The sequence below is a fragment of the Protopterus annectens genome, chromosome 8.part0, assembly GCF_019279795.1.
Source record: "Protopterus annectens isolate FY-2018-M chromosome 8.part0, PAN1.0, whole genome shotgun sequence".
In the NCBI taxonomy this organism is placed as follows: domain Eukaryota; kingdom Metazoa; phylum Chordata; order Ceratodontiformes; family Protopteridae; genus Protopterus; species Protopterus annectens.
Window position 1 is genome coordinate 805,511,842 of NC_056741.1, and position 19,266 is coordinate 805,531,107.

A 19,266-nucleotide genomic window follows, 5' to 3' on the forward strand; every position below is an offset into this window, starting at 1 on the left:
TTCGGAATGTTGGTAGTTCGATGGCTTACCGAAGACATATCTGGATAATTGAACTGAGTACCAAAATATTTAGAGGCGTAAATATACAGACAATGAATAGTTCATCGCTTAAATAATGCGCAAAGCCGATAGCAAGGTACGTGGTGGTCAGGGCCTAGGCAAGTAATACAGTACGAATGAAAATCTTTGAGAAGTTATTTGCTTTCAACAAGAAATACAATTATTGACATTTACTGACATCGGTTTAGAGCAAGAAAAAGTTTCCCCAACGGGGTACTTAGCTTTAGTTGAAGACTTTGGTTCTGAAACTCGAAAATGAAAATTTCAGGAGTCAGCCGACCGGCACTTGCGAACTGGTTCTGCTTCGGGCATCGCACGGCAAGAAAGACTGAGCTGCATGCTTTACACCCCTGACTACCTGACGTCAAGGATGATGAGACATCAACCGACTCAGGACCCAAGACTTTGATAATCAGGCCGACTGAGGGCTACTACAAGCAGATAACCCAAATATGATGACTAACAGTGAAACACGAAGAACATACTACGTTCTTCTGTCAAGTCTTTCAAAATAAGCTTTTAATCAATAGAAATAACCTCAAATTACTTGCGGTTCTATCAGCATGCGGCAATGAGAGGAACTGCACTAAAATGGCCTTAATGCAGAAACTCCCTTCAAAATTCAGAAACAGCCATAAAACACTTTTAAAATGGTTAAAAAACACAGAAAATCAGAAAGATTATTTAAAAAAAAAAAAAAAAAAAAAAAAAAACACTGATAGAAAAAGGTAACAGGAGGAAATAAAATCTAAAATAAGTTTCTTATCAGATTCCTGAAGCGGATCACCTGGAGAGAGATGCAATATACCAAGAGATCTTTCTCAGACTGTGGTACAAGAAAACTAACTGTCTCATCCTGGTCCTGCCATGCGATTGGTCCTTCACACTCACAGACAGCTGGAGTTCTGAGCTTTGACAGACTGCCAGAGGGAGGGTAGCAGGGCACTACTATCCATATGCCATTATGACAGTGTGCTTGACGAACAAAGATAAAAACACCTGATCCAACTAAATAACAGAACAGATTAACCAAACTAGAAAGGCAAGGGGCCTCCTACAGCTAACAACCCGGACTGGAGTAGGAATGGAAAACAAACCAAAAACACCAATAAATCATCTACTTCTCATCCACCCTTATGGCATAGAAGGAGAAAGCCTTGGCTAAGCTGCGGGTGACCAGAGTTTTAATGACCCTGCTGCCTAAAGGAGCTGTTTGGGGAGGATATGCGTGAGCAATTGCTGCAAGCTTACCTATCCTTGGGAGGGGCGGGGGGGGGTTTAGGGAGGTAGCTCTGACTCACCATATGGGTGACATCTAGAAGTGCTAGGTGTTCATCTACTTACAAACCAGCCAAGCCCATACTACTATTAGTGCATTCACACTGAGGCAGTGACTACTGTCTCAGAGGAGATGCTTATTGGGGTGCTGTCAAGAGGAGAAGGGAGGCTACCTCACTGGGGCCAACCAGCTGGTCCATTTCCTATCCTTGGAACGGGCCAGCTGGCCCATTCCCTATCCTTGGAATGGTGGGCTGATAGGAATTCCCAGGCACAAGCAAATGGGTTACAAGGCTCTCTCTCCTATTTCCGGAATACCTAGCTCCCTTTCAGGCAAAATAAATAGGCCAGCTGGATGAGGTTGACCACAGGACAAGGTCCTTGAGGGGAAGAAACAGAAAGGAGCAAAAAGAATAAAATATATCTACTTCGCTTGACAGCAGCAATGTCTAATGACTGGAGAAAAGTAGAAAAAAAAAAAAAAAAGTACATGTTACTCTGAAAAGATAAGAAATCACAAAAAACATGCACCAGCAAGGGAATCTCAATGCAATGTTTGCCACTGGCAAAGATCTGGAGAGGAGAGGGAAGCATGGCACAACTAGCGAGTGAAGGGAGGAGCTCAAGCTTTGGGAAAGCCTGTAGATACTGAGTAAATACTGCCTGTGGTGACTACTACTATCTGAAATTGACAGACTAGATCACTTAAGATATTCTCCTCTTTTCTGACGGATAAATTTGTTTAGCTGCAGACTGTATTAATCACTACCTAAGGCTCAGTAGCCAAAATGATCTACTGAAATTCTACCCTACTCCAAGAGACCAAATCCAGTTTATAATGAGTAATGAAGGTATGAAGAGTAGCCCAGGTTGTGCAAATATGGATGCTCTGGACTGAAAGACTGAGGTGGTGGCAATGGCTCTGGAATCAGCTTGATAAGCTTGAACTGTTTTCGGCAGCTCTAAACCTGGTCTCTTATAAATAAAAGATATGCAGCCTGTAATCTACTTGGCTCGGGTAACATTGGTCACTGGAAGGCCCAATCTAGTCTCTGAAAAGTAGACAAATAATTGGCTTCCTTTTCTTATGTCCTTTGTTCTATGAACGTAAAAATATAATTGTCTATGAAAATCTAACAAATGCAACAAATATTCACCTTTACTAGTGAAGTTTGGGAAGAAAACTGGTAGATTAATAATCTGGTTGATTGTATTCTCTCAAACTATCTTCGGCAAGAAAGATGGGTTAGTAAGTAAAGTAAGCACAATCTAAACAAAGCTTCCACATGTATGGAAAGTGCAAAGGCCAAAAAACCACAGTTCCACAAACAAGCTGATGTAGATGTACACTGATGAAGGCCATTGTGCCGAAACCGGTTTGTGACTACCATTATTTATTTATTTTTTTACTACTGTACTGATACGGTGCTTATCTGGGCTGCTGTTACTGCTATTTAATAAAACTGTGGTCATCTTACTCTGGAGTGCCGACTGACTTTGCTTGTTTGAGTACGTAAAATAACCCTGTCTTCATGAAAAATCAAGTACAGCAGTTGGGGATGATAAAGCCTGAATCTTACATATTCTTCTTGCAGATGTGATGGCTATTAAGAATATGGTTTATCAAGAGAGAAAGTTGAGTTGACAGGTAGCCACTGGTTCAAAAGGAGACTGTATACATTCTTTGTAACACCAAATTTAACTCCCAAGGTGGTGAAGGATCTTTATAAGGGGGCTTGAGTAAGAGAGTTCCTGTCAAGAAGGTTTTGCATAGCTTATGCGAGGGAGGAACCAGTGAATCCAATGTGAAAATTAGAAACTGCAGCTTGCTGCACCTTTACTGTAGAGTAAGCTGCACCCTCCTTAAACAGTTCTGCTAAAATACTCTAGAATAGTGTGGATAGGAGCAGAAAAGGGATCTATTACTGTTTTGAGTGCAACGTAGGAATCTCCTCCATTTACTGTTATACAACTTTCGTGTAGATTGCTTATGGCAGGGTAGCAGAATTTGATGCACTGGTGAAGATTGCATAGGTTGTCTGGTTATCAACAGAACTAGAGATATCAAGCTGCCGGGTATGACAGAAGGTCTGGAATTGGATCCAGAATCCATGGTTTCTTCCACAGGTGAGGCTAAAGAAAGGGAAACCAGACTTTGAGAGGCCAATAAGGATTACTTCTCTCTTCAATCTGTTCACTTTCTGAAGAAATTTGGAGATTAATGGGGGGGCTGGGGAAAGGCATATGAGAGACCAGGAGGTTAACTGTGAGTGAGGGAACCCCCCTCTCGGAGGGATCAGGGCAAAGTAGTTGTTGCATTTGTTGTTCAGAGGGGACACACAAAGAGCGAAGCAAGGCTGGCTCCACTTGTGGAATATAATTTCTGCAACTTTCTGACTGAGGGACTTCTCATGAAGCATAATAATGGATCTGCTCAACTTGTCTGCTATTAAGTTCAGCTTTCCCTGAATCTGCATTGGTACCAGAAAATGGTTGGATGAGATTGCTCGCTGCCACACTCTGAGCACCTCTCAACAAAAGGGGTATGATCTGGGTCTCCCTTCCTTGTTGATATACCAGACTACTGACATGTTGCCCGATTGAATCTCAAGTGTCCCCAGAGAAAGAGCATTCTGAAAGGCTTGCAATGCTAATAGTACTGCTCATCTCCAGGACATTTATGTGCGATTTGGCCTCTTGTGTAGACCATGTGCCTTGGATCATTTTTCTCAGATAATGCCTCCCCACCCTATTTGGGAAACTACCTTGGTCACTGTGGCTTTAGGAAGAGAGGGAACAAAGGGGCAGCCTTGTACAAGTTGATCTGATTGAATCCACCATGAAAGATCTTTCTTGCAAGTGTTTGTGATTCTTATCGGGGCTGACACTGGTTGGAAAAGGATAGACCACTGTATTGCAAGCAGCCATTGTAAGACTCATGTGGAACCTGGATAGTGGAACTAGCGTTATTGCTGCTGCCATAGAACCTAAGGCTTGAAGTACTGTTCGAGCAGATGCTCTAATTGTGACACAACTTTCTGACTTGATCTCAATTGCGTTTATGTTTGCTCCTATAAAATCCAATTCTTGAGAGGGGTCTAGGTGTGACTTTGTAACTTACTGCAATTCCTGACAAAAAACACGTTTGAAGACCCATGCCTTTTGCTTCTAGAAGTAGATGTATGGTCATGGCGGTTATGAGCCAGTCGTCTAAATATGGAAACATCGGAATCCTTGCTGTCTCAAATGACTACTGCCATACATTTGAACACTCTGGGGGTTGTAGTGAGGCTAAATGACAATACTCTGAACGGATAGTGACTGGCTACCAGCTGGAAGAGTAAATGACTTCTGGATTGCCTATCCATCTTTATGTGGTAGTATGCATCTTGAAGGTCTACTGAAAACATCCAATTGTCTTTTTCCAAGAATGGAAGAATGGACTGAACCGTGACCATCTGGAACTTGCTCTGCTGAACTGATTTGTTCACTCTGCCGAGGTCCAAACTTGGTCTTCAGTACCATGTCTTTTGGTAATAAAAAGAACCTCAAATACTGGATCCTGTCTGGTCTGGGGGACTTCTTGATGACTTGTTTTGGAAGCCTTTATATCTGGACTGCTGCCTGCTCCCTTTGATTTGGTGGAACATTGGGGGAGTTTTTTTTTGCTTTGGGACAGTGGATGGGGAAAAAAAAAAAAAAAAAAAAAAAAAGGAGTATAAAGTATCCTCTGGATATGATCCTCTGCACCTACTTGTCATTTGTTATGTTTAGCCAGGCTTTCAGATTCAGGGACAGTCAACGCCCAATTGCCTCTAGAGAAGAGCAATTGGGCCTCCTTTCAGAAAAGCTGGAAGAGTTCCCCCAAATAATGCATCTTTGGACCCTTTATGATGCTGACCTCGTCTGCTGCTGAGGCAGTATCTCCTATCATTGTTCTCCCCTCTGCCCCTGGGGCAACTTTTTCTACGTGCATGAGGAAAAGACCCTTGTGATTTTCTGAACCACATCTTTCCACTGCTTCTGATTTTTTTTTTTTTTTTTTTTTTTTTTTTTTTGAGTATGGTCTTTGAGGAGTGGAAAAATGAATGCTCATTGCTGAAAGGGTTTTTCTGTCCTTCTAACCTTGACAGTGTATCCCTGACTTTTGGGCCAAATAGGGAAGTGCCGTCAAACTGAGCGTTGATGAATGAAGACTTACAGGGCTCAGCAAAGTTGCATAAGCGTATCCAAGCTTGCCTCCTCATAGATATGCATGAGCCCGCAGCACTACTTAACCCCTTTGGCTGCATGTGAAATGAGCCTCATGGAGTTCGCAACATCATGCAGAGTGGCCAGCTAGGAGGTGACCCAATCCTGTACCTCTTCAGACACAGCTCCCGAGAGGGCATCTGATAGCTCCTTGATAAGATTCCTCTGCAATGTGGTAAAATGGGAAAGATAATTCAGGAACCTCAAAGTAAAGGTCACTGTAGAGAAAACACACTTCCCATATTTATCCATTACCCTAGAATCTCTATTTGGAGGATGAATAATAGAACTTTCCTCCGCAAGTTCGTTTTTCGTGGCTGCTGCCACAACCATGGCATCTACTGGAACACTTTTGACCAAAGTTTTTTATCCTCTGGTGCCATTATTATTTTATTTTGTCGCCAAGGGGTAGGTTCAATGGAATCTGGAGCCTCCAACGCCCGCTGAGGGATCAACTTGAGCTAATCGGCAGCCGGGGGTCACCCAGGAGGTATATGGACAGGATCAAAAAGCTGCCAGGTACACCAACTCCTCCGATGAGGGACTGCTGGGGATTTAGTGTCTGCACTTGAAATACTTCTTAAAGTCAACCAGCTTGTTCGCTTTATCTGCCATAACACTATTGCCAGACAAAGGTCAAAGAACAAGTAACTTTTTTTTTTAGAAAGATTATAGAAATAAGAGAGAAAGGACTACTAACAACAGCAGTTAAGACGTACCTCAGTACAAGATGAAAAAAGGAAATAACTAGCCGAAAGGGTTATCCAAGGTATATAGTTATTTAGATTTTAAGTTTTGAGTTTAGTCAAAGAAAAGGTCTAGCACAAAAAAAAGAGAATTCTACTTAACTGCCCGAGAGCTATCTGGAAGGATCATATTTTTGCGAAGCAGCAAACAAGATTTGAGATGACAGAGAGGCATTATGGGTAGGGTAGAGGGAGCTTGAGAGCTTTTTGGTTGCCAGAAGCTACTGCAATGGCAAAGTCAGATCAGAGGGATCGGATCGGAATCCATATGTGTGGATAAACTGAAAACTGACATCATTAGATATATACAATTCCAAAGAAAGGAAATAAGGAGATAATACAGAGAAAGAGGGCCCTTGGAAGACTGGTGAGAGGAGACTAACCAAAAAACAAAGGGACGTCTCTGTGTTGTACGCAAAAACTAATTTTTACAGGAACTGAAGAAGCAGCATGGATTCCTAGAGACTGTTGTCTAATATGGAGGGGTGACAACCCATGTTTATTAGAATTCAACAACTACATTAATCTAAATATAATATTCAGTTTACGGCCAGGGCAGAACTATTTAACATTGATTTTCTTGATACGAGTTTAACTACACTGCTGCATGGTATCCACTCAAATGGCAGTTTACAGAAAGCCATCTATGAAAAACAGCTGTCAGCAAAAACTTATTACCAGAAATACCCCAAATTCCCAATATATGAAGCTGTGACACAGCTGTTGTGCAGTTCAAGAATATAACACAGTGGCCAGTGACTAAAAAGAGAGGTTTTTACCTAGAAGATATGATAATGAAGTTTGCTTAAAAATAAGTCAGGAGACTGGGCAGAACTCATGCACAGAACTTCTACAGTACAAACCTAAACTACATCTAGTAAAAACTTTCAGTTCTGACACTTAAGACAAGAGATTATAGACACTGGCCTTTATTAACGGAGAACTCCTTTTTGGGGCCTGAATTACCATACAAAGTGTTACTTTACTAACTGTAAGGGTAACATTTGGAGACGATTTGTTAAGCAATTGAAGAAGGAATGCATTAGGCAAAAAGGTATTGAAAGCAAAGATTTAGGAGAAGAGTCCAACTTCAGACCAGTGACAAGTAGATTACCACAGTGTTCAGTCCTAGGTCCTCTCCTGTTTGGTATCTACTTCTCTGAAGTGCAGGCTAACACAGAAGGTCTTTGGCTAACAAAGTTCGCAGATGCCTCCAAACTAGGAGCCATAATCAAATCTCCTAACGATGTGGATATCCTACAAAAGGGCCTCACTGAGACAGATGCCTGGTGTCAAAGCCATGGCCTCAAGCTCAATGCCAAAAAGTGCATAGTCATCCCTTTTGGTAAAAACTCTGTACCCATGAACTACCACATAGGTGGTAGTCTACTTAACACCGAAAGTGTGATAAGAGACCTTGGGACACAGGTGGACAGTGGTCTCTCCTTTGATAATCACATCACCACAGTAGTCAGGAAATCCTTCTACGTGGTACACCCAGGAAAAGAGGTCATTGTTCCCCTCTACTCATCACTCATTAGACCCATTATAGAGTACAACGCCCCTTTTGGTATGTACCTCACAAGACATCTACAAACTGGAAAGGCCACAGAAATGTCTCACAAAGAGGATTTCCGGCCTCAAACAAATGCCGTACGCAGACCGTCTCAAAAAACTCCAGCTTTACTCTGTCGCATATCGCCTACTCAGAGGCGATCTCTGTCTAACATACAAAGCTATGTCAAACCCAGAGCTGCTGGACATGCTCCACGTAATGAAATCCCAATCCCTCCGAGCTACATGCTCTAGGGACCTAAACCTTGTTTCCTGTCTCGGAGACTTCCCATACTTTGGAACAAATTACCTATCTATATCAAACAAACCTCCTCATTAGCACTCTTCAAGAAAAATCTTGATGATTGGATGGGAGATGGTAAATTCACCCCAGGGATCACTTCTGTGGCTCTGCTTGACAGGGGCACAAGAAAATAAATGTTTTGGGTGGCAAAAGCCAGGGTACCGTTTGGCTAGGCTTATATAGGCCCTAGGGCCAATAGCCTACTACCTACCTATGAACCTATGAGTACCATAAGTCAACTGTATTCAGCAGAAGTATGTAGCTATCAGTTTAATAGCAGTTGACCTGTCCAAATGTTATATGTATCAAAAAATCATTTGGAAAACTCATGGAGTTATTTTATCAACTGTATTTCTTTAGTGATTTACGTTGTCCGGGCAACCAGGATGCTCAATGCATCTCTAAGCACATCAGTATCATTAGAGGTATATAAAAATGTAGAGCAACCCTCTCAAACATCCTCAGTTTTAAGGTTTGTTTGCGTCTTTCGGCTTTTCCCAGTTAGGGGTCGCCACAGCAGAACTCCGGTCCGCTAATGATTGGCAGTTTTTTACGTACCGGCTTGCCAGGCCTGACGCACAACCTTCAACAAAGGTACGCCCATTCACGCATGTCTCCACGCAGAAGACGCTCTAGCTGAGAATCGAACCGGACAGCGTCTTACTGTAAATGGATTACTCTGATGGGGGTGAGTTTTAAACCAGATATCAATGATCCACTGTACCAAGTTAAAAATATTTTAAGTTTTGGCTGAATTGCCAGTTTACATTGCAAGACACTACAGCTTTTGTTACATATGCCAACTTGGCTACTTTCAGGTATCGGTTTTGATTTGAACATTACTTAAATGTCAATTCAGACTGGAATAGCATTCATACATTTTATGCAGATTTTACTTTAGATTCAACAGATAGCTGGTACTAATAAATGTTTTGGTTACTGAACTATCCACTTAGTTCACTAGATGGCATCCTTACACAAACTAGCAGCCTGTCAAGCTGGCTGCATACTGTATACCAGCATTTTTTTACAACTGAAAAGGCATTTGAAAAGGGTGGATTTCTTGAAGTAAACAATATGATTAATACCAAGCAGTAAGTCGTAGACCAGGGCCGATATTATTTGGAGGAGCCTTGCCCTTCATGGACATCGGTATGGTGACTCCTCAGAGGAATCCAAGTGTTTTCTCTTACACTTGCTCTTCACATGGACCTCCCTGGGGGAGAAAGCAAGAGGAAACATAGAAGATGAGGGAGGCCCTGAATGCAGGGTATTCTCAAGGCTTAACGACTTGGGTCAACCCGGAGCTACCTGATGCACAGCCAAAGATGACGAAGGAGGAGGGATCGGGAAAGATCCATGCCAGCTGTTGAGGCACCCATCTCCAAATGGGAGAGGATCCTTTCTACAAGGTCAAAGGCTGACAGAAGCCATATGGCCAAAATCAGAACCCTGCACATCAGAGGACCCAAGCAGCTCAAACATTAAGATTGGTGCTGAGCTACCTAGGGCCAAAGCACCCAAGGGACAGGAACAGAAGGGAAGACTTTGAAACTCAGAAGGTCAACCCCAACACCAGAGCGGCCTGATCGCTTGGTTCTAAGATGTACTCTGCTCTGACACAACCAGAGTTGAGATCATCAAGGACAATGACAGTGTCTCATGTGGCCATGCTGTTGGTATGAACAAAGAGGAGTGTGTAGATGAAATGACGGATGTTTGAATTCCAGATCAAAGGGAGATGAAGGAGGAAAAATTCTGATCTATTGAAGCCACAAACTTGGGGCATGGGGCCAAGGAGGCAGGAATTATCCCTAGGTCCATCTGTGCCAGTTGCTTCAAACTGGATGATTTAAAGCTCCCAACTGAACTAACAGACTCAGAAGCAGCCACGAATGCTGGCTTCCAATTTTTCTTGGTTGTTGGATCTGAACTTCAGGAAAGAAGTTCCGGGTAAGAGAAATACAGTTCCGGAGAGAATGTGGTTGGAGTAACGGGACAAAAGGGAGAAGTGGACCCTGGCTGAAGAAGCAAAAGAATCCTTGGAAAGGAAGGGGCTAGGGATGTTAAGGTTGGGGGAATTAGAAAATTCAGACTCCAGGACTAAAATCACAGATGATCAGAGCAGAGACTGTGCCAAAGATCCTAATGGAGCAGAAAATGGGTGAAAAAGATTGGTGAATATTTAGGTCCAGCTGTCCCTCTGTAGAAGACGAAGAGCATTTGAACTCTTTCTTGTCCTTGACTCTCTCCCCAACTCTTTTTTTCATTCTCTGTCATTTTCTCTCTTTCGGTCTTGCTTCTTACCTGGAGAAGGAGAGGAAGAAGTGGCTAGGAGTAGGAGAAGGCCTTTCAAAATGAATCTGGCCCACTTATCGGTCAGATATCTGGCAGCAAATATTCCTCAGACTTGGCACTCTACAGTCAGGTGCGTCACACCCAAGCAGCAAATGCACTTATGGTCATAATGGGGGACAGCATGTGCCAACATGGGATATTTTTTTTGAAACTGAAAGCAGATTTTGCCAACATACAGTGGGAAATACTTCAAATGTAAATTAAGCACAATTTTTCGAATTAAATTTAAGCACAAAGGAAACTACTACAATTTCAGCCATCAGTATTACTACTACAATGTCTACTACAATTACAACTATTATTAGTATTACTAATACAATTACTACAGCAACTACCACAACAATGACAAATGAAAGGGTTAAAAGACTTATTTTTGTACAGGTATACCCTACACCTAAACACCTAAACTACATTACTTCTAGAAGAAAGAACAACACTAACTCGAACTACAGAAAACTACTGTCAAAGTACTCTACAATGAAAAAAGTACAGTTGTGTACACTTACCATAAATCTAGATGTTCGAGTGTATTCACTGTTGCAGTCATCATATTTGGGTCATCTGCCTGAAGGTAGCCCTCAGCCGGCCTGAATACCAGAGTCTTTGGATTTCAGCGTTGGATGCTGTTGCTTCTTCCATGACGTCAGGTCGTCAGGGGTATAAAACATGCAGCCGACACCATTACATCAGTTTTTCTTGCCCCAGATGTCACATGCCCCCACAATGGGAGGCAATTATATGGTATGGAACACCCCCAGCAAAAAACAAATACACATGATATAATATATACCAAAAAAAAGGAAAGGTAGAGCCAAGAGAAGTCTGGGGGTTGGAGGGAGGGTAACCAGGACCTCAACAGTGAATACACTCTAACATCTACATTTATGGCAAGTGTACACAACTGTACTATGTTCTTAATGTTTCCCTGTTGCATTCCCAAAGCTAAGGAAGGGTGGAGGCAGTTAAAGAGCATTGTGGCTAGCAATCAGGCCCTGTAAGACTGCTGTGGCAAATCCTGCTCTGGATTTAGAAAAGATAGGCAGGTGGTAATGCTTGGTGAAACTATGTACATAGCTCCATGTGGCAGCTTACAGGATGTCCCTGGTAGGGACTCCTCTGAGAAATGCTGTAGAGGTAGATGCAGCCCTGGTGGAAAGTGATCTTATCCCCTGTGGGGTAGGTTTTCCATGGTGCTTGTAGCAGAAATGGATGCAATGGGCTATCCATTTGGAAATGGTTTGCTTTGAAATGGCCTTCCCCTCTGCCCCTGCAGCAAAACTAACTAGCAGCTGGTCAGACTTTTAGAGGCTAAGTTCTGTCCAAGTAGAATCTAAGCCGTCTGTGCACATCCAGAGAATGCAGTATCCTTTCCCCCTTATTTTGAGGATTAGGGAAAAAAGCAGGCAAATGAATGGACTGGTTTAGAGCCACGCTAGACACCACCTTGGCCATAAAGGATGGATTAGTGCTGAGGGAAACCTTGTCCACATGGAAGATAATGAAGGGTTCCACTGCCATGAGGGCCTGCAGTTCAGACACTCTTCTTGCTGAAGTGATGGCTAGAAGTAAGGCTGCTTTCCAGGAAAGGAATTTCAGTGCTGCTGTAGCAGCTGGTTCGAAGGGTGGAAGAGTGAGTTTTTCCAATACAAAGTTAAGGTCCCAGGCTGGAGTGGGAGCTCTCCTGGGAGGTCTTAAATATTTGGCCCCTCTAAGGAATTGTTTTAGCAGGGGATGACAGAAGAGGGGTGGCTCAGTATTATAATGAGCTGAAATGGCAGAAGCATGAATTTTAACTGAAGAGAAAGATAGGCCCTTGTGCAGCATTTCTGCTAAATAATCTGGAATATGGGGTAAGCTGGGCACCGTTGTGCCCCTCCCTTGAGCATGGCTCCAGGAACAGTATCTTTTCCACTTTTCTGAATAGGATTTTCTAGTACTAGGCCTCCTTGCCTCAAGAATGACATCCAGCACCTGCTTGCTGAGGGTTGCTAGGGGTGAGCTCAGGGAATTAGCCAGGCCGCAAGGTTGAGGGTTTAAAGCTGAGGGTGCAGAGTCTGGCCCGCCTGCTGGGACAGCAGGGAGGAGGTCCGTGGCAGGTGCCATGATTGTAGCCCTGTCAGACTGTGCAAAAGGGGATACCAGTGCTGGCGTGGCCATTCTGGGGCAATTAGTATTGTCCACAGCTTGTCCTGTTTGATCTTTAGCAGAACCTTCGAGAGGCAGAGGAGGAAAGGCATACATTGAGAGGCTTTCCCAGAAAAAGGACAGGGCATCCACTTTCCAAGCTTGACTGTGGGGAGTTCTGGTGCAGAATTTGTTTAACTGGTAGCTCTGAGGGGAGGCAAACAGGTCTACCTCTGGTGTCCCCCATTCATTCCTCAAGAGCTTGAATATTTTGGGTTCCAGGTTCCCGTTTCCATTCATGTGGATCTATGAGACTTCTGCTTAAGTCGTCTGCCAGCAAATTTAGTTTGCCTGGCAGGAATTGAGCTTGCAGGTTCACTTGGTAGTTCAAGGCTGTGTTCCAGAGAGCCATGGTTAGTCTGCAGAGTATAACATTGAAGGCCTGCCTAAATCCTCATAGAAGGATACCAATCTACAGTACAAAACAGGAGCTTTTGATGTCCGCATCATCTCCTGTAAAACTTGATCTCCAAATCATGATTACTCCTGAAACATAAGCAGAACTGTTCAATGCAAAATGATTTAAAAAGCACTATTCCTACTAAAAAGCATCACTGACCATTTCTGGATTCTGCATGTTATACCACAGTGTTATAAAACCACAAACATAGGTTTAAATAATTCTCCAGGATAAAAGCACCATCCACGCTATAGACTCTTGACCCAGTTATGTAGCCATCTGCAAATCTAAACCATAAAGGTGCTGATAGAGCTGTTAAAGTTGACAAAATGCATTTTAGGTACAGAAGAAAACTTATTCTTAAACTACTCAGAGGGTCACACCTAAAGAACCAGTTTTCAACCTAACCACAACAAATGTATCGGTGTGGAGACTCCTGGAGATTTAAAACATCACAATGTGAAACAGAACCAAAGGCCTTAAATTATTCACATAAAACCAGTATGCAGTCTTAATTCAGAATCCAAGGTAGAAATATATGACAAACAAGGAAAAGAAAGACAAATACAGTGAGCTCTGAAACAGTCCATTAAAGAAAAATAGTAAGTGCAGTGACTTCATAATGGCGTTTAGAGCCCTAAAAGATTCATTACATTTGTGGAGCCTAAGCAGAGTCATAGCTTGCAATTCTCATGCCCTGTGACATTCCCTGATCAAAAAGAAAAAAAATACTACAGTGAAATATAGACTAAAACTAAATATAATAAGAATGAACGAACTTCATAAATATAATGTGGAGAAAACGTTTCAAATAAAAAAGCCAATAATTACAAGAAAAGCACAGACTGAAACTTAACTTTTACAGAGACTTGCTAACTTGTTCAGGCATTTATAAAGAAAACTGACAGTTAATAAGCACATATAAAGATAATAATGCACAATAACGCTTATAAAGGCATACTGGAGTGCAACATATGATAAATGAGCTTCAGAAAGACAGACAGATAGTGTCACTTTAGCTTAGGCATCTAAGATATTAAACAATTTACCTACACATGATGGACATAAGTTGACAGATGTTAAGTAGATAAAAAGAGGGGTAATGATTTACTGTACAGAGAGTCAGAAATTTACAGGTCAAGTAACGGGAAAGAGAGAACCATATGCAAATAAGTGAAATTAATAGCACAGCAAGCTGTGAGAGAAGATGCAGGGCACATTACTATGTAGCACCATGCTTGCAGTTCCACACTTGAACTTAACGTAAAGCCATACACTAGAACTTTCCAAACATCTAATTTTGCTTTAAGAGTCATACTTTTACAGTTAATATTGTAAAAGGCCACTATTCTTACATTTCCTGCATGAGTACACTTGCCTATGCATTAAATGTGGTCAAAAATGACTTGGGTAGTTGGCTGCAAGGACAGAACTAGTAGCTACACTGAATTTTTCAGCAGACTAGATGGTCACTTTTCAACAATATATATATATATATATATATATATATATATATATACACACATACATATATATATATATATATATATATATATATATATATACACAAAAGTGTGATCCCCACAAATTCTGTACACAACTCCTATACTTTGATCTTATACTGAACTTTTGTAAATTATATTACCCTGAGCTCACAGGTGTAATAAAGCAGAAAACAAATACATCTGGCTCAGAGCTACATTCAGACTTCAGTTGATTACCTGAAAATCAGTGATGGTGAGTTCCCAGTTGGTGGAGAAGCGAGGCACAAGCATTGAGCTATACCTTGGTAGATTGCTGACATACTGACAATGAAAGGAATACGTAGCGGGTGCATAGATGTCAGAAGCATTGAATGTGGCATTTGTCTGATTAGCTGAAATTTCTACTCGTTCCATTGTGAACCACTCACGATTTGAAACAGCGTATTTGCTCTTGGACATCACAAACCTACAGAGACATTCAAAACAGATAAAAGTCATTTTCTAACAGGCAAATTTCTACTGTCACCTGTACTATATTTTCTGAATTCTAAGCATTCACTGAAACAAAACTGTACCTACTCAAAATTCTGTGCTTGCCTTTGTTACAAATACAGTGATGACTTTTGGCAGTAAAGGCAACTACTTTCAAGCTTTAACGTATAGGTGCATTTTTTCTCTTCTAGCTTGTAATTAGTGGAATTACATACTCCAAAAACACATTTTCAGGTAACTACAATTCTTTCACTGGGGTAATGGACAAACAGTACTGACATGCCTGAAATACTGCAGTATGGAGAGAAATAGCCATTAGTTGGCTTGAATATGCATCACAAGATTCTAGCGTCACCACACTCCAGTGATGTGATCTGATCATGCTACTGACAGCCTTTCTGAGCAAAGATCTTAAATCTAAGATTGCTTACAAAAGACAAATGGCTATGTCAGCTGGGCACTACAAACATTACAATCGTAACTACAGGGCTTGTGGCACCTTTCACTGAGTCCTGAAATACGAGCTAGACAACAGGCTCAAAAGTACAGTTGTTTTATGTATGCTTGCTTGTGAGTGGGAGAGTGTAAATCCCTGCACCCCCCTCCTTAACAGAAGATTATAAATTTATAAATCCTACACTCAAGCTGTTTGCTGAATATGGCTTAAAATAATAACTTTTGACAAAGCACTACTAAATTAAACCAATAAATGCTATGAGGAGTCATTTGCAGTTACATACGTACTCACAAAGTATTGCTGGAAATGCAAAGGAAAAATTTTTCAGAACAGTCAAAAACACACTGCTTATGACAGGACTAAATTTCTTTATTTGAATAACAGGTCCTCTATTTATCCAGCTATCTCTCTTTATCGAGGACTCTGCATCTCAACGAGGTCAAGACTTCAAATAACCCACCGAAACACAGGCAAACCAGAAAAAGTTGCTCCATTCTTAAAATTCCCTGTACTGGCATGGCTTCATTCATGTTACCAAAATACCCAAACCATGTTACAAGAAACTGAAAAAAAAAATCAAACACATCCTACAGGAAACTTTTTATGCACCAGATGTTACTCTGTATACGTTTAACCCAAGTCAATTTAACCACATAAACACAAGCTTAAAATCAAGCAAAGTTTGAGACAAAAAAAAAAAAAAAAAAACCCACAAAAGCACACTTTTATTTTACTGAGAATGTTAAAATAACAAACCACAGAAATACAGTGTGAACAATAAGAAAACAAAATATAAAAAAGTAAGCTTTTCATCCTATGGCTGCAAAAAATACAAGCACAGTTGCTCAAATGTTAAACCTTCAGAGGGAAAACACAGAGCTAATAGAAAAGAAAAATCCCATTAAACAGGTTGCATAAATGAGAATGTGCTTTGTGGCCATATAGGCTATAAAGAAAAAGAAGTTATGTCTTACTATAACGTTACATCTGTGTTGTTTATCTTTACCAATCCCTGACTGTGGGCTTGTTTCCGAGCCTTGGAACAGACTTGGCTGTTTTTCAGCTCGTACCTCCCAAACTCTCAAGCTGGGCTCTACCCATAATGCTCCTCACTAAATTACCTAAGATAGAGTTTGCCTATAACACAGTGACAGACAAGTAAAGTAGTAATAAATAAGAGACCATACCTGTGTCCCTATTAAGAAGTCAGTCTTTGGGGATATTCTGTCTATTAATAGTCTCAGATAGGGGGAAGGAGGGGGGGGGGACGTCAAGGATTATGTGAAGAAGATTGACAACACACATGGAATGTTTATGGTCTGATGTTGTCAATCTTCACATAATCCTTGACTGTGGGACACAGTCCCTAGCTACCTGAATCTTGGGAGGTCTCTTGAAAAAATATTCCTGAGAACCATCTAACCGAATGATGCACATCTATCAACATGCAGAAATACCCTTGGTCCAATGTTGCTCATCCTCAGTGGCAGAGAGAATTTGGTCAGGTCTTTTGGGAATCGTTTTGATGGAGTCAAGAATTTTCCACACCTACTGAGCAGTCAGTTTAATAAGCTCGTCAGTGCGCAGAGAGATCCAAGAGGTAGAGGGCTGGGTATGAAAATCCTTAGGTATACAGATTCTTCTGAGGAAGGTTGGAGGCAAGTCCAGCCACCCCTCTGCTTCAGGACTTCTAGGATGTCCCCATAGGAAATATCATCGGGGGGGGGGGTGACCTAGGGGACCCTTACCTTTCATCGAAATCAGTATACTCTGTGAAAGATTCGAAAGGCAGCCCCCCCCTCCATAGAGGGATGAGAACCTAAACAAATTCCTTTAGAACCGTGGTCCTACCCCGCACCAAGGAAGGTGTCTCTGAAGCAGAAGACAGGGTTGAGCTTATGAACGCCAAGGCACCAAGGGGTATGGAAGGCTCCGAAAGGAACTAAGTTGAACCCTGACCCTCGTAACCAGCATCGAAGCCTCGACCCCGGGAGGTCTCTGGTTCTGACAAACTAGAACAGCTCAAGGCGATCATCAGTGCCAGAGAAGAAACTCTGAATGGCACTGAGGCAGGCAGAGCCAAGCAAGTCAGTGCCAGGAGCTCCAAACACTCAGGAGTCGGAAAAGGAATCTGATAGGGTGCAGAGGATGGACTGGTTCTGGAGCCAAGCTGGAAACAAGGATGGATGCAATCCCCTCACAGTCAGGAGCTGGTCAACCAGTCTCATTATGTCCGACTTGGAAAGACTCCGTTGACCAAACAGAGGAAGCTGATGGGGACCTAGTTGTTCTCGGTACCAGGAAAGGACTGGGTGGATGGTCAGCAAAAGGGTATGCTGATGGCAAACAGGAGGTTCTTGGTAAGGAAATAAGGCTAGTCTGCTTTGGTACCGATAAACCCACTGGTACCAAACCTCCCGATGTCTGCTCCGAGATTTGACTTCACATCGTATCATCCTTGCCTACTGATGCCGTAGATACAGTCAACACCGTAGGTGGATTGTCAAAATCACCCTTTAATAGCTCCTTCAAAATGAGTTTACTTCTCCGCTCAGTCAAGGTTCTGGCAGAGAAACCATGGCAAATTGCACAATCCTCCTGGAGATGGACAGCGCCTAAACAATATACATAGATAGCATGCCCATCTGAGTTGGGCATCTTCCTATCACATTTCTGGCACCTCTTAAAGCCAGAGGTGCCCTTAATTGACTTATCGGCCATGATGATAAAAGAAAGGACCAACACTAACAGTCTCACACACACACACACACACACACACACACACACACACACACACACACACACACACACACACGAAGAGAGACAGAGAAAGGAGTCTTTTTGAAGGGACAGGAAAGGGAGAAAAAATTACCAGCGACAGTAATGAAGATTACCCCTGAGGTAAAGAAGACAGAAAGATATAGTACCAAAGATAGTACATTAAACTCCCCAATGGCAGAAGGAAAGGTAAAGGGAGAAATACTTGCACGTGCACAATGAAAGGAGGAGAGAGGAGTGGGTAAATATAAAATATATAGAAAATACAGAAAAATATAGAAAAAACTTACAGTATAATAATGCCAAAGCTCGAGAGACAAGTCAGACGTGTTGTACACCATGAAGCGGCAAACGAGATCTGAGGTAATTTAGTGAGGAGCATTATGGGTAGAGCCTAGCTCGAGAGTTTGGGAGGTGCAAGCTGAAAAATGGCCGAGTGGGTTCTGAGGCTTGGAACCAAGCCCACAGTCCATGATTATATGAAGATGGACAACATCGGATGCTCTACTTCCCCGAACGCTACCTGGAAGCTTAGCCCCAGGCATGGCAGTCTTTTGCCACAAATCCACCATATAAGCTACAAACAGCCTATTTTTGGCTGCAACCATGCCAAACTCGAGAGCTAATAGACCATTCCATTTCTTCTGCAATCAACAATGCTTCAATTCCATTTTTGGGAGATCTGAGCAAAGTTTGCAAGACCACATTCACATAAATTTATGGGGGTCTACCTGATGGAAAAGCTCTGGATTTCAAGCTTGCAGTAGATGAATAAATAATTCCTTTCATTTGGGTCTGATACAGTCCACAAGAAAAAAAAGACACTGGGCCGGATTCACAAAGGCTTGCACGGAGTCTAAGAGGTAGCTACCTGATGAAAGAGAAGTAGTACTCATTTCAAGCTTGCAAGTAGATGAATA

General features: G+C 42.0%; 1 protein-coding gene across 1 annotated transcript in view; it reads right to left on the reverse strand.

The window, feature by feature from the left end:
• The window catches only part of ATP6AP1 (ATPase H+ transporting accessory protein 1), a gene marked incomplete in the record, with an annotated part of 333,375 nt that overhangs the window by 58,852 nt on the left and 255,257 nt on the right, over window positions 1–19,266 (reverse strand). The window contains 1 exon segment of the mRNA XM_044080269.1: window positions 14,857–15,085. Within this exon segment, the coding sequence (XP_043936204.1) occupies window positions 14,857–15,085 (229 nt within the window).